General features: G+C 42.9%; 1 protein-coding gene across 3 annotated transcripts in view; it reads left to right on the plus strand.

The window, feature by feature from the left end:
- Positions 1-1,274: 1,274 nt before the first annotated feature.
- ptpn9b (protein tyrosine phosphatase non-receptor type 9b) overlaps positions 1,275-15,862 on the plus strand; it is a 31,630-nt gene continuing 17,042 nt past the window's right edge. Inside the window, exons 1-6 of one of the 3 annotated variants that reach the window (XM_060916545.1) lie at positions 1,275-1,315; positions 7,944-8,087; positions 11,168-11,257; positions 11,465-11,589; positions 13,778-13,883; positions 13,988-14,098. In XM_060916545.1, coding sequence (XP_060772528.1) covers positions 1,283-1,315; positions 7,944-8,087; positions 11,168-11,257; positions 11,465-11,589; positions 13,778-13,883; positions 13,988-14,098 — 609 coding nt within the window. In that variant the 5' untranslated portion in view covers positions 1,275-1,282. Of the gene's footprint in view, positions 1,316-7,943; positions 8,088-11,167; positions 11,258-11,464; positions 11,590-13,777; positions 13,884-13,987; positions 14,099-15,862 lie in introns of those variants that run through there. The other 2 variants (XM_060916546.1, XM_060916547.1) reach the window with 2 other exon arrangements.

A 15,862-nucleotide genomic window follows, 5' to 3' on the forward strand; every position in this document is an offset into this window, starting at 1 on the left:
GGGACAGCACATGTGGAGAGCTTGGGAATTAAGCTAAGAGAGATGAGACTGAGATGGAATGAGCACATCCTGAGAAGAGATGCAGAGCATGTTGGAAGGAGAATGTTGAGGATGGAGCTGCCAGGCAAACGAAAACGAGGAAGGCCAAAGAGGAGATACATGGATGTGGTGAGAGAGGACATGAAAGTGGCAGGTGTGGTAGAGAAGGATGCGGAAGACAAGGAGCAATGGAGACGATAGATCCGCTGTGGCGACCCCTAATTGGGAGCAGCCAAAAGAAGAAGAAGATTTAAAAGTTAGTAATATTTTATAAAGAGATGCTCCAGCAGGCGGCACGGTGGTGTAGTGGTTAGCGCTGTCGCCTCACAGCAAGAAGGTCTGGGTTCGAGCCCCGTGGCCGGCGAGGGCCTTTCTGTGTGGAGTTTGCATGTTCTCCCCGTGTCCGCGTGGGTTTCCTCCGGGTGCTCCGGTTTCCCCCACAGTCCAAAGACATGCAGGTTAGGTTAACTGGTGACTCTAAATTGACCATAGGTGTGAATGGTTGTCTGTGTCTATGTGTCAGCCCTGTGATGACCTGGCGACTTGTCCAGGGTGTACCCCGCCTTTCGCCCGTAGTCGGCTGGGATAGGCTCCAGCTTGCCTGCGACCCTGTAGAAGGATAAAGCAGCTCGAGATAATGAGATGAGATGAGAATGAGATGCTCCGGCGGGCGGCACGGTGGTGTAGTGGTTAGCGCTGTCGCCTCACAACAAGAAGGTCCGGGTTCGAGCCCTGTGGCCGACGAGGGCCTTTCTGTGTGGAGTTTGCATGTTCTCCCCGTGTCTGCGTGGGTTTCCTCCGGGTGCTCCGGTTTCCCCCACAGTCCAAAGACATGCAGGTTAGGTTAACTGGTGACTCTAAATTGACCGTAGGTGTGAATGGTTGTCTGTGTCTATGTGTCAGCCCTGTGATGACCTGGCGACTTGTCCAGGGTGTACCCCGCCTTTCGCCCATAGTCAGCTGGGATAGGCTCCAGCGACCCTGTAGAACAGGATAAAGCGGCTAGAGATAATGAGATGAGATGCTCCGGCGCTGAAACAGTGTTTAGTTTAGCTCCTTGTTGTATTTGGAAGGTTTTTTTTTTTCTCCCTCTTCTTTTTGGACTGGATGAACTTTCGTGCCCTCATGCGCGCGCGCGCGCTCCTATTCTCGGGAATGAGCGGCGCGTTCACTTGAAGGCACTCGAGGGCGGCGCGTTCACGGTACTCGAGGGCGCGCCCGTAAACGTTGCTCAGGCTTCAAGATGGCGGAAGCCCTGACAACCCAAGAAGAGGTGGTAAGACACCTTCACGTTTAGTATTATTTTTTTTTCGTGCACGCTTTATTGCACCCGTCGTGTTCTGAGGTTACGGTTTTTAAGTTGCACTGTAGCTGAGGAGTGTGAAGGATAACAGTTTCCTTCACAGGGTCCATAGTTTGTAGTGAGAGACGCGGCCCAGCTGCCGTTTTATAGCCGCTAGCCTAGCCTAGCCTAGCCTAGCTACCCGTGTTCGGCAGCTACCATGGTATAGAAGGCTAACTCCCGGGAATAGTGTGCTTATATGAGATAGTTAAGCTGTTAAATAATACTTGCCCTACACATACAGTCCTCCTCTAATTAATACGCAAATTGTACCACAAATAAACGTTTTTGACACTCTGGACTAGCTTAGCACGTTCTGTTAGAAGGCTGAATCACAAATGCCTGTGTGCTCCCTGTCTAGGTTTACTGTGTAGGGCTGGACAGAAAGGCTCAGAACGGTTTATCTAGCACACTACAGATTGAACAGGAGGTTATTTAGGATTGGGCCTGAGACAGGGATGGAGAGAGTGTGCTTGTTAGTCATGGACATTCCTGCAAATGATTCGCAGTGTTCATTTATTTGATAAATTATAATTTACTCGGAGTCTGTACAGCTTATAAACCAGCTATAACGCTGCATAGACCATTTGCCATTAAGGTCAAGTGTAATTACACTGCTCAGTGCTGTTTGACTGTAAATTGGCTGTTATTTATTTGATTCTATATAATAATGTTTCCTGTGCTGATACTCGGTTGTACGATACATCACGATATTCATGGCATACGTTTCTGTGACTGTAGACAGGCACAGTCAGGAAAGCTGAATTAAGGATGTACAGACAGGATCCTGACTAGAAATGGTGAATCACTATCTGATTAGATTTGACATATTCCCCAGTGGTGGACAAATGGCAGACTCATTTGCAAGTAAAAGCTCCAGTGTGCTGCCTAGTCTTATGGTGTGCTCGCTTAATGACATATGGTGAGCTAGTTACACATATATGATCATGTTTGCACTATCAGTGGCTGGGAGATGTGTTGGTGTATGCTGTTCTTGCACTGCACATAAAATATTCAAGTCTGACCAGCGTCTTTCATTTCTTTTGACGTAGCTGCGAGTTAGGGCCTCTGCATGCTCTTGCGACAAGGCTTTCGCAGACAGTTGTAATTTATCGTTGAGCGGGGAGTAATAGGCGTGCGTGATGTTATTCACCGCCACAATGCAAGGGGGCGCGAAGTCGCGAAATCACTAGGAGTAGTTGGTGGGTGTGGTTAGTGGAGTGTTTATCCTCCGGTTACTTATAATGACTAGAACTGGAGTCGTATAGATGTACGTACTTCCTCGATCAACCGCTCTTTGTGCTGCTTGATCTTCGCTCGTGTTTTTAAAAATGGCGGTAGTGAAAACAAACCAAACCGGGAAAGTAGGGAAGCAGAAGTGCGTGTACAGCGGATGTAGAGTGGACCGATCAGAGCTCTCTTGTCTGCGAGGCTTTTGCGGTGGTCACAATTTTTGGGAGGTGCGCGCAGAGTGTCTGCGAAGGTGGGGGGGGCTACGCAGACACCATCTGCGACGCTGTCTGCGAGGACTGCGTTGTCAGCATAAATTGGCCTTTATACGCCGGACTTGATTTTGCTCACTTTGGTCAGTGTTTCCACATATCCGCGCATTCAGGATTCGCATCGGATCATCCATCATCTGTGTACGGTTATTAATCCACCTAGTACAAACCGTTCTACTATCAGGTCACGGCTCACACCTCGGCTGAGTGTCGGTACAGCGTTGAGGAGGATAAACGCCGCTGTGAAATGCATTAGGTTCGAACTTAACTATATGCAGAATGAAAGTATGAAGCGTGACGTGCATCTTTAGCAGTAATAGTACAAGTAATTCCCAAGTTCTCCTAATGAGATGTTGTGAAAGAAAAAGCAAATTAATCTGCCACTGTGTTTTAGTCAGAATACCATGACATGAGTGTTGTTATTGTGATCAGATTTTAATCCACAAACTCCTCCGAGTCATCTTTCAGTTTAGCATCATTTGATCCAGGCTTGTGCGTTAACTGCATTCGGACTTAGATTTTTAACGTGCCATAATAATTTGGCCAAAGATATTTATATCTACATTAATTTTTGTACTAATTTCGTGCAAGTGTGTCACACCTGCGTGCGCATTAGATAGACTCTCGGGCACGCCAAGTGGACTCTCGCGCATGCCGTAAATGACTCGCACCTGCACAGGATTAAGGCGCAATCAGTGCGCTGATATAAAAACTGTGAAAACACACTCACTTTGCGAAGTATTGAGTTGCGTTGCTGACACATTACCGAGCCTTATTTCCTTGTTTGGTTTCCTGATCCCTGATTTCCTGTTTCTCGTCTTTAATTCTGCCAAATCTACGATGGCCTGTTTGTGCCTCGCTCGACCTGTTGCCCGTTTCACTGTTTCACAATTTTGCCTGCCATTCTGGGTTGTTTACCTGTCTTCGCTTGTATTAATAAACACACACTTACATCTGTCTCCCAACCATCTCTGACAGAATACGTCGCACTCCCTGACAAAGAGAAGCACATTCACCTGTTCATACGTCATGTTTAGGAACAAACTAATGTTAACGGCGCTAAAACAGGCACCGTCAAACGGCGCGGCTGGAGTCTTGTTCTCGGCCTCAACTCGAAATTTTCTTTAATGACTTGTACTTGACTCGGACTTGAACACTGGGGACTCGAGACTGGACTCGAGGTTTAGTGACTCGACTAAAACGCTGATTTGATCTGAGAACCAGAAGAAGTGTCGTGTCTCTGTTTAAAACATGTAAATTTTTCCTAACTTATCTGGGTTTTTAGCTGTTTCTAAATTTCTTGTGATCCTTTGGCCAGAAATTTGGTACTTTGTGAGACAACTTCAGTTAAAAAAGAACATGATCTCAAATGAATGATTAGTCTGTGAACTTTATTGATGTTTAATTTAGCATAACGGGGACATATTATGAAATACTCACTTTTTCAGTGCTTGTGCACGTTCATTTGACACTCTCAGTCCTTCCAACACACAAACTCTGACAACCCAGTTAGTTTCATTTGTGCTGCCTATTTCAGTAAACACGTCCTTCAGCAAGCCGTTCAGATTCGGTGGAGCTCGTTAGAATGATCCCGCCCCCTCATCTAAATATCTCCACTCATGGCTTGAGCACTGCCTTTGTGAATGAATATTCATAAGGAAAGTGCGACCTGATTGGCTTGCAGAAAATAGAGGTTCTTCAAATCAGCCGTTTTGAACAGCGCTGTTTAGGGTAAGAAGGGAAATCTGGTGCTTTATCCTTGTGGTATTTCAACCAAAGCATGTCGGACTAGGGCTGCTCGATATTGGAAAAAATCAATATCACGATTTTTTCAGTAAATATCGATATGGCGATTTTTAAAACGATATTTATACACCTTTTTTTAAAGCCCTGATCATCAACACCTGAGGCACCGGGCCACATTTTTATAGTACAGGCCTCATAGGCTACCTGTCAACCCTTCCCGTTGTACCCTGAAACGCCTTTTACTTAAACTATTTACTGTGCAAGCGCGTACTTTGCATAGGTCCTATCGCCTGCACAAGGCTCACGTTCTCCTCACTCAACATTTCCGATCACAGAGGATGGAGCCAGCGCTGGTATTACCAGTGATTACTGCGTAACGTCCACACTGGCTCGTAGCCAGCCAAGGATAAAATCTCTCTCTCTCACACACACACACACTACAACGTAAGCTTGTGTGTTGTTAAGACACCAACATTAAACACGCACAATATAGAGACAAGTCCTTAAGAATTAACATACATGAAAATAGGCTTCTCTTCCTTCATCTTCCAAATGTGGACTCCGCTATCTTTTTGGCATGTCAGCATTGAAATACCATTTGCAGAGATATTTCACTCGCCATTAAGAAAAGTAAAAGCAACACATGATTAGGGCTACATGATTAGCAGGGGGACACCGTTTTAAGTGCACGGAATTTTAAAAACAATGTAATTACATCTGAGTCCGTCTACATCGCGCAATAAACCCGTGCTTAGCAGAACCTACTTCAAAGCATGATGCTAGCTGCAGATGCACAAGTCAAAATCAAATGAACCCAAGTAAACATGCCGCGGCGGGCAACATTAATAACCAAATTGCCTTACCTTAAAACGCTGCCTTGACCACAGGACGACTCGCAATTATTCCACTTAAATCCACACGGTTTAACACATCTAACACAGCTAGCAAGCTGGATATGTGCTAATATTGTTGTGCTTGTTTTCTTCCGTAGATGCCATTTTTACATTACCCAGTCCCACATCCAAAAATATGACGTAAATATATGTTAATTGTATTATTATAACTATTAGCAAGCAAATCAAACAACATATTAAGAAATCAATATATCAAATCACCCGACACGTATGAAAACAGAAGAACTGATTTTTTACTGTTGCGGAGATATCGCGGGAGTAGAATGGATGACGTATGCAAGGCTACGGTGTGCCTTAGGGGACAGAAGGGTTCGTTTTACCTTACTGTCACGTCAATGTTATTGTTGTTTTATTGCCATTGTAGAAATATTGTGCACGTCCCTTTCGACAAATGACAAAAAATCGTTTCATATCGATATTATGAATTTTTATATCGTTTGACACCAATATCGATATCGTGATAAAAATACGATATATTGCACAGCTCTATGTCGGACGTTTCATTAAGACGTCAAGGTATTGAGTCAACTTGTGGAAAATGGGGATAATATGTCACCTTTGAATTGTGGCAAACTAGAATTGAATGGATTTTTTTTTCTAGAGGAATCCGGACACGTTAAACACTGGAGATGACAATAGAAAAATTATACTTTTGTGACACCTATTTGCAATAAACAATGTGAAATGGAAAAAAAAAATTTCGTTTGGATCACCGTCATATAATTTATATAAACATCAAGTCTTCATCCGGCTCACATCCTGAAGAGAGTCGATTTACTGATCCCAGGGAGTTGTATTCAGACCAGGATAGTTCGATAGTTCACTTGCTTTGGTCCGAACCAAATGTTTTTTTTATTTTTTCATTTTGGTGCGGTTCGCTTTCACACTGTACATTTTAGTAAGCGGACCAAAATCTGTCAACAAAGCCACGCGCCCTGAGGTCGTTCAGCTATTGGTCAGAGACGACACGCGCACAAAGCGTTAAGTTCAAAAGTAGTCATGGAGGCTTTCCGTGCTGTTATTCTTTTTAAAGTCATCAAAGCTATATGTTTTTTCCAGTTTTTACTGTTTTCACAATTGTGCGATTACTATGCTGTTGTACAAGTAATTTATCAACGACGACAACAAAGGGCAAGGTGGCTACGGAGGATAGCGCTGATGAGCGCACATCATGTTGTAACAGTTCTGGCTCTTCACGCAATAGATGAATTTCTTTTTTGCGTCGCTAGTACCGCCACTTTTTGAAAGAATGTCCCTGATTTTAATGTAGGTCTGACGGAGTTTCTTCACTTTTAGCCGACATTGTTCTGGGGAGCGCGTGAACCCCTTCTCCTTCATTTTCTCACTGAATACAGCAAACACGTCGGCATTTTTGTGTGTTCTCTCCAAAAGCTCAGATACGTGGACATCTGCCCATATATCCACAAGGGTACGCGTTTCTTCCTCGGCCCACGTTTGCCCCCTACTCATTTTTTGTACTCTGTAGTCTAGCCTCCCACTTGTCTGAATGACTGAACGACTGTTGTAAGGTTCCCTTGACAACCGAAAGTGTTTGCACTTTGCGGTGGAGTGTCAAGACTCTGTTTCCCATAATGCTCGACAAACGACGGAAGCTCCCGAGGTACAAAAAAGCAAAACTGTCGGATTAGGTCCGGTCTGCTTTCACACCTCCAGAAGATTCGCACCAGGGTTCCTTTGGTCCGGACCGAGTCCGACCTTGCAGCTCGGTTTCGGTCCGCTTGTTTGGTCCGGACCAGAGTTCGGTGGTTTGTATTCAGACCAACCCAAAAAGTCCGGACCAAGGGAAATTTGGTTCGTTTGGTCCGGACCAAACAACGTAGGTGTGAATACGCCATAAAAAAAAAAAAAAAGTCCAACTGAGTCAGCCCAAAAGCTTTGGAGTTGACGACTCCTATAGAGAACAGTTCACTTCATGCACACACACAGCAAGCAAAATGAATCCGGTATTTATTTTGCCAGTGGTTGTTTGTTTATATTGCCTCTTTTTTTTGGAAGAATTTGCCTGGTTAGGGTTGAGCGAATCAAGTCTTGAGACATCTAGTTGAAAACAAGTGAGCAGTCCCGTCAAAAAAAGTACAGAATAGCATCATAGTCTCATTTAGTTAATCTAAGCATTTGATGACGTACGTAAATTTTAGAAATGAAACTGTCTGTGATATTTAAAATGCACAAGGTTTTACAAGCGAGAAACTGTGCTGCTTCAGCAATTCATGCTATGTATATTAAATTTGTTGTTTTCATGGCATGGTAAAAATGTAGTAGTTTTTGGCAGCTGGAACCTCTCGCTGTCTTGTTCACAGCACAGTAACACTCTTGGTCATGAATGGCATCACAGCATGTCATCTAAACACAGTTGAATATGTTGTGTGTGTGTGTTAGGCGGTGGAGGAGTTCCTGGCTGAATTAAGATGTAGGGAACAGTCGCAGAACGCCACCCTCGTCACTCAGATCACTGCCATCAAGTTTCTCATGGCACGAAAGTTCGATGTCTCCAGAGCCATAGACCTCTTCCAGGCTTACAAGGTAATGTATCAGTCTACACGTTTTACAGGTGGAGTCGCATCCCTAATGGTAGTGTAATACGAGTTAGCCTTAATATATAAAGTACAAATGTAGCTTTTTAAATGTTCATTGCTCTTTCCTGGGGTAATAAACCAGCGTCGCTGCCTTTTCACAACTTCCCTATGTAAGCCACACTGTGATAGTTCAGTGTTGTCATGTCGATGGTTTGGTTTGATTTCTGTTTTCCAGATGACGTAAATGCCTTCTCAACCGAGTAGCTGGTGTCACTCTCCGTCCGAGCTGCTGTTCTAGAAAATTCATCAAATAATTAATCATCAGAGTTGAGAATCCAGGAGCACTGTGGTATAATGAAATATAAAGTTATAAAATATGAACACACTGCTTAACGTCGCTCTCGTGCCGATCTATCGGAGTAGTTTCATGCCTACTATCAGGCCCGTTATTATTATAATACCCCCCACTCCGGGGGGGATTACTGGTTTATCTCTGTCCGTCCGTCCGTTTCTCCGTATTTCTGTTTGTCCGAAACACCCTTTTTCTCAGCAACCACAAATCATAGCCACTTGGTACCAAACTTCAGCTTGGGGTTCTATACCGTGTATACCGTTTTCAGGTCTGTCGCACATCGACTTCCTGTTTACCGACTGAATGTATTTATGAAACGTAGAGACACGGCTGTTTACTTACTTGTTTCAGAGTTAAAAGGCACCTGTAGTGAATTTTTATTACTAGCTATTTCAAAAGATCACGTATGATACCAATGGTTCCATCATGTAACGTTTGTCATAAGCTCTTGTTAAGCACACGCGAGTTTTAAGTCAGTCAGGCATGGTCAGCGACGTGTTACCTCCTTCATGGGCTGTTCCGACACCGGTAGTGACGCACAGTCGTTGGTTTGTCCGATATTGTCTGGGCTGCAGTGGACTGGTCACTGACCCTGTGCTGGAAACGCCAGTCTAAGATAACGCATTATCAGCCGATCTGCTCTTAAGAAATCGAAGAAGTATTTACACTTAACTCGAGCTGATCTTTGGCTGGATCAAGTCAAAGTTTAAAAAAAAAGGCACCATTCATCATCAGTGTCGCAGTTTTCAAGATTGAACCGAATTGCTGTCCTGAATCATAAAATGAATCATCCGAAGCACATAAAATCCGCGTGCCATCTCGCAACAAGTTTTACCTCCAAATAGCCCAAATATATCCCTAATAGGATGTCAGACAGATTTTATCCTGTTTACGGTGGGCGTTCCCTAGCCTGGGAAATCCCATGCTGCTTTGCACAATCATTCCGATCTGAAAAGACAGCATGGAAACTATGGTCTAAAGGCTCGCCTGAGTTAGGGAGCCAATCAGAGAGTGGGGAGGGGTGGAAAGACGGTGACGTGTACTACTTGACAAACGGAAGCTTGTAGTTTATTTGGGACTGTTTACGGATCACATTTAACATGGCAGCGAGCGATACGAACCAAACTTTCAATCAAGCTTTAGACACTGTTCTGAATAGTTTAGAGCGAAAGTTTGTTTTAAAAAAAGAACAGCGTTTGGCGTTACAGTCTTTCTTCGTCGCTCTGACTACGCCACCGGGTACAACTGCCATGATTGGCCATGGGCTACGTATACGCCAAATGATAGACATTCGCAACGTCCAATAAACAGCCGTTGACAATCGTAAACCACACCTCCCCTACGAGAAATTCAATAGGCGGATTCCAGACCATATTTCACTTGTGATATGGTCTGGTGTTAACCAGACTAGGTGTTCCCACCGCGAAAGAGAAACCAATCAAAACTGAAAGAGTAAAAGTGATCATCATGCCGTTACCATCCCTGTGTCCGAAATTGCTCACTCGTTCATTACTCCCTACTCCCCGTGAGTGCACTATATAGGGCGTAATAATCCTCACTGTCATTTCAGACAGCACTACAAAATGGCGTCCTTACTATATAGTGAGTAGGGAGTGATTTCGGACACAGGGCATGTGAATAATCTTTTATGAATGCGGAAGTGCACACTCCGGTGTGACCGAGTAAGTTGACAAGTTTTATGTTTCATCTAATGTAGGTAATTTAAAAACCATATTATTTAGCAGTGGGCACATAGGAAATTGTAAAGTATAAAGTTTCTGTCAATATGTTTATCATGCTTGTATGATTAAAAAAAAAAACTCTGAGGTATTTATCTCAATACATGACTTACTCATTCTAAACCTCGACCCCAAAGTGCAACCAAATCTACTTGCACGTAATGCCATGAAATAATAGATACGTGCCATAAAATAAAGATCTATTACAAGTATTAGATCTATATTTATTCAACGTGTTCTGAAGTTACTTGATTGGGAACTGGGAATCTCGACCCACGGAACACTCGCACCCAGTAACGCGGAATCAACGACTGCGCGCCACTTCCTGCCAGCAGTGGCTGCTCCCTGTGGTTCTGCCTCCGCGGGTAATTCACAGAATTCCCAGGAGATTTGTTTGTGCAAATCATTTGGTGGAACCCCCCCCAATCAGACTCTGTGTGTACGGCTGTGATGGGGAGGGAATCAATGGCCTTCATGGGGATAGGCTTTCTTGGTGCATCGTGGGTAATAGGTCGAGTCCCTTGGATGCTGAGACAACAGAATATGGAAATGTGATGAAGAATATTTTCCTTTCACTGCATTCTGCAGGCTGGAACGCTTCCTAAAATGGCTGACGTTCGGCTAGTAACACTAACTAAGCATGAATTCTATGAATTGTGATGTTCAGGACAAAGCTCTGGCAGCTCTGAGTAATTTAATCCCGCAGTTTATTTTAGGCCAAATGATAAACTGCCAGCTGTTCTAAAATTGGATATTAAAAATTCCAAGAAGGAAAACACTGCAACGTGTGTATAATTGTTCCAGACTTTATTTACAGTTGTTCTTGAGCATAAATGGACTATAATGGATTGTACACTACAAATCTGACAGCATTTAAAAAAAAAAAAAAAGATTTAGATCATTTTTTAAAATAAAGATGCAGCAGGACAGCACACTGCCTCTAGCTCTGATCAGCTTGGATGCATTTGTGTGTGTGTGTGATATTTGTCTTTTCAGAATACTAGGATAAAGGAAGGTATCTACAATATTAATCCAAACGAAGAACCTTTGAGGACCGAGTTATTGAGCGGCAAATTTACGGTCCTGGTGAGTGATTTTTGGCCAAAAATATTGTCAATAAGTGAATGCACAAAAATCTGGTATGAAGCACTCTGTGTTCAGTTTGTGTGAAGACGTTTTGCTTAGCTTCTCGACAGTGCTGTACGTGTTTGTGTTCATCTTTCCAGTTCATGCGCATTATAAATAAATGGCTGTAATGTGTTCCTGTATTAATAAGTGTGTGTGCGCGTACAGCCAGGGCGTGACGCTAAGGGTGCAGCTTTGGCGCTCTTCACTGCTCGTCTCCACCGTCCTGACGTCACTACCCATAAGGCTGTTCTTCAGGCCATCATCTATCAGCTGGACAAAGCCATAGAGAGGTAGAGACAGAAAGTGAAACTGTTTTCAGTCCACTAGAAATAAATAGCCCCCAAGCATAACTACGTCATCACGTGTTTACTGCAGTGCATTGTGGGGGATAGCCGGGGTCGGTAGTTGAGCGATATGATGGATGTCGTTAGAGGAGCGATTTTGCCGTGGTCTGTCGTGGAAGACAATGAAATTGGTGATTTAAAGAGGCGGAGAACATGTCGAGGGTTTACAGCGGGAGAATCGGAACCCAAATCAAGCTTGGTGAGAAAGTAAGAGTCTAGACCGAGTCTACCACACTGCACAACATCAACATCAAATCTCCGAATGTCTTATTTCTGAGGACGTTAAGTCTAAATTTGTTTCTTTTAATCTTCAGTTATTCCTTACCATTTTCTAAGAAGCTTTGTTCTAATGAAATCTTCACCTTGTACTTGATCTTGATCCAGCACGATGAAAGTTACAGATGCAGTAAGGGCTTGACTTAAGTCTAAGATTGCTTCGTGATCCCGGGCCCAGATGAACAGCATCAAAACATTTAGAAATTAGTGATGAGTTGAATAAAACGATATCAGGAAACATTACAAAAAAAAACAAACCTTTGTAAACCCGCTGATCTGCCGTGTCATGTTCAGTATAAATGCTGTTAGTGAGGTACACTGAACATTATACATACCTGAAAGAGAACCCTTGGTGGTTTGGGGGTTTTATCAGTCCGACAGGCTCGTTCAGCTGCCGAACAGGCTTTGGAATATCGCTAGGTTCAGACGATGAACAGTGTCGGTTGTTATAATCTTCTATAACCGAAGGCCATTCCGCAGACCATGGAAATATTGCTGGATCACAGTTTAAGTACAGGTAGTCGTCAACTTACGACCGATCGACTTTACGACCATCTGGTTATGACTGGCAAGTGTTTCCCAGCTGAGCATACGACAGTTTGCGCCCCAGCTCCTGGTTTATGAAACGAGCAAATGCTCCCGCCAGCCCGAGCGCTGCAACAGCTGATGACGACGTAGACGACCCACAGCCAAGCACCAGTGATACCAGCGGTCACTAAGTTTTGTATTTTGCTATGTTTTACATTTGTATTTTGGTATGTTTCAAACTAAAACGTTTTCTATTTTTCACACCTGTATTTCGTATTTTTTGTTTTGCACATATTAAACGAATTGTACTGTACGCAGTGTTTGACTTAAACCAAATAATGAGCCAAGGAAATGAAATAAGAAAATGTTGATAAAATAAGACTTTAAGACGATTACAATATCATTACACATCACAATATACTTACGTTCATTTAACATAGGCCGACTTACAACCAGATCGGTTTACGACCGGTCAGTCGAAACCAAACGCAGTCGTAAGTCGACGCATACCTGTACGTCTTTTTCCCACCAGAGAAATGTAAGCTTGTCCATTTCGAAGGTTTTTGTTGCGGATTAAAGTTATCCATTTCTTTCTTCTCGACTGGCAGCTGATAAAAGCTCCAACGAGGTGTCCTCTTTGTTGTGGAGACACAGTAAAGCACACAGCAGTTCACTTTAGGTAGAGTTAAAACCAGTTAGACAGAACAATGCAGTGTTTAACAAAGGCGAAAGTAAACAATACGGCGGAGCTGACCCCGGGTATCACCCATAATGCATTGCGGTAAACAAGTGATGACGTAATTATGGGTTAGGGTCATTGGCGTTGAAGTCCCGCACTGATGTCCCAGAACTTTTTTTTTTTTCTTCAGCAAACAAGAAACCCAACTTTTTTTTTTTTTTTAAAGGAAGAAAAAATGCCAAATGTATAAAATGAAGGGACATTTGTGATAGTCATTTATGACGACTACACCAACAAATAAGCAACTAGTATTTATCAGAAGTGTAGCAGGAAATGAGATTAAGTCTTGAAATTGGGGCTAAATTAAACTGTGACCTGATTCAAACATAAATCTTCTGCTGCTCTGTCTCATTCATTCTCAGTCACAGCAATATTTTTGTCTGTATATTCAGTTTTGAAAGAAGTCCGAAATAAATGTGGGATTATTAAACAGGTCACCAGACAGATCGTTAAACTGGTTAATTTGCAATCAATTAAGTTATTCTCTGCACGGTCTTATGATTACTGTTTTCCTCCCTTCCATTTTTGGACTGTTTTATTGCTAGCTTTTTTTTTTTAAATTGAACCTTACTGTGTTTCTTCTCTCTTCAGCCTTCAGACCCAGAGGGATGGTCTTATATTCATCTACGACATGACGAACTCCACCTATTCCAACTTCGACTACGAACTCTGTGTCAAAATTTTAAACCTTCTCAAAGTGAGTGTCCCAATATATTCACGTGTAATGACGGACAGTGTGAGAAAGCTGCTCTGTGTTGTGGGAGCATCAGTACTGACATCCATTATGTCCGTTTGATGTAGGGAGCTTTTCCTGCCAGGTTAAAGTGTGTGTTCATTGTGTCATCGCCGCTTTGGTTTCGAGCACCGTTCGCCGTACTGCGTCTTTTTGTGCGAGAGAAACTCCGAGAGAGGGTAAGTATTTGCACCCTACGTAAATGACTGTCTAATTGGAGGATTTAGAAATAGTTCCACCAAATGAGCATATAACATGTAGCAAAATGTAATTTATCTAGCTTAATAAATTAATAATAATAAACTTAAGAGAAATAAAAGCCAAAATTGTCAAACATACAATAGTAAAATAACAATGAAATACAAAATTATTATATGGCACAAGCTCCTTCCGGTAAAATCGTGCGTCCTGATTTGTTCCTTGGCGGGCAGTATTTTCCCGTCATGCCTGTGGGCGATTAAGGACTTTCTTTCCAAGGCGCCAACTTTCAGTGTAAAAACTTCATTATCTAGCATCATTCTGTTGAAAAATTAACCAATATAGATGATATTTTTATCTTTCTCAGAACATTTATGTGTTACTTGAGTGGAGAAATAAATTCAGTTTTGAAACCGCTAGTCGTTTATTCTGCATGCGTGACTCAACTGCGTTACAAATATGACGTGACTGAAAGTAGCATCATGCCTCATTATAATGACTATTTTAGAGGTAGACTGCCTTTCAGATTTTTCAAGTGTAGGTCATAAAAAGAATTTTCCCTGTGACACGCAATTATTTTTGTTAGTGGACCAAAAGCTACTGAATTCGAATCACAGACTTCCAATTTTATTAGTTTTTTTTTTTTTTTAAAGGAATACGCCACCCCCAAGTGAAATTGAGTCAGTCCCTGCAGTCCCTAGAGTTGGATGAGTGAGCCAAAGCGTTTTGTAGCCGACCCAGCCATTGTCCTGATCTGGAAACGTCCCGGTTAGCTTTAGCTTAGCGTAGTCGCTGTAATCCGGCATGTCCAGATAGCATTGTCGTTGCAAAAGTGAATCAAATAACTCAAGATTTTTTATAATTATTTCTCATGACCTGTACATTCACATCGAGTACACATATCAATGCAAATTAACACGAAGGGATTTACTAGACCAATTTATATCTGGAACTATTTTCGGCCACAGCACAGGCAAAGCACCGCTGCAGGCGCAAAGACACCACGCAGCACCACAACTTCCGTCAATACACCAGTGTTACCAGGGAAACCAGGGTTTTCAGGTGCTGCGTGGTGTCTTTGCGCCTGCAGCGGTGCTTTGCCTGTGCTGTGGCCGAAAATAGTTCCATATATAAATTGGTCTAGTAAATCCCTTCGTGTTAATTTGCATTGATATGTGTACTCGATGTGAATGTACAGGTCATGAGAAATAATTATAAAAAATCTTGAGTTATTTGATTCACTTTTGCAACGACAATGCTAGCTGGACACGCCGGATTACAGCGACTACGCTAAGCTAAAGCTAACCGGGACGTTTCCAGATCAGGACAATGGCTGGGTCGGCTACAAAACGCTTTGGCTCACTCATCCAACTCTAGGGACTGCAGGGACTGACTCAATTTCACTTGGGGGTGGCGTATTCCTTTAAGATAGAACAATTAATGAATTTAGATCCACATGGCCCTAAATTCTCCGCTATTTTTTCCTGCTTCACCATGACCCAATTCAAGATACTACACCATGCATCACATGGTGAGCTTTCCCTGTTTGCGCAAGGCATTGTGGGATACAAATTTGAAACAGGAGAGAAAAATAGAGGATGTGAGCGTGCGAATGAAACGTGAAAGACCGACTACGGTAACGGAAAGCGAGAAGAAAAGACGTTATGTTGCAAAGGAAAGGAAACGCAGGACCGAACTAATAAATATCGGCGCTCAGTGAGCACCTTGGTGTGATCAGCTGTTCC

The sequence above is a fragment of the Neoarius graeffei genome, chromosome 3 (assembly GCF_027579695.1).
Source record: "Neoarius graeffei isolate fNeoGra1 chromosome 3, fNeoGra1.pri, whole genome shotgun sequence".
Classification (NCBI taxonomy): domain Eukaryota; kingdom Metazoa; phylum Chordata; class Actinopteri; order Siluriformes; family Ariidae; genus Neoarius; species Neoarius graeffei.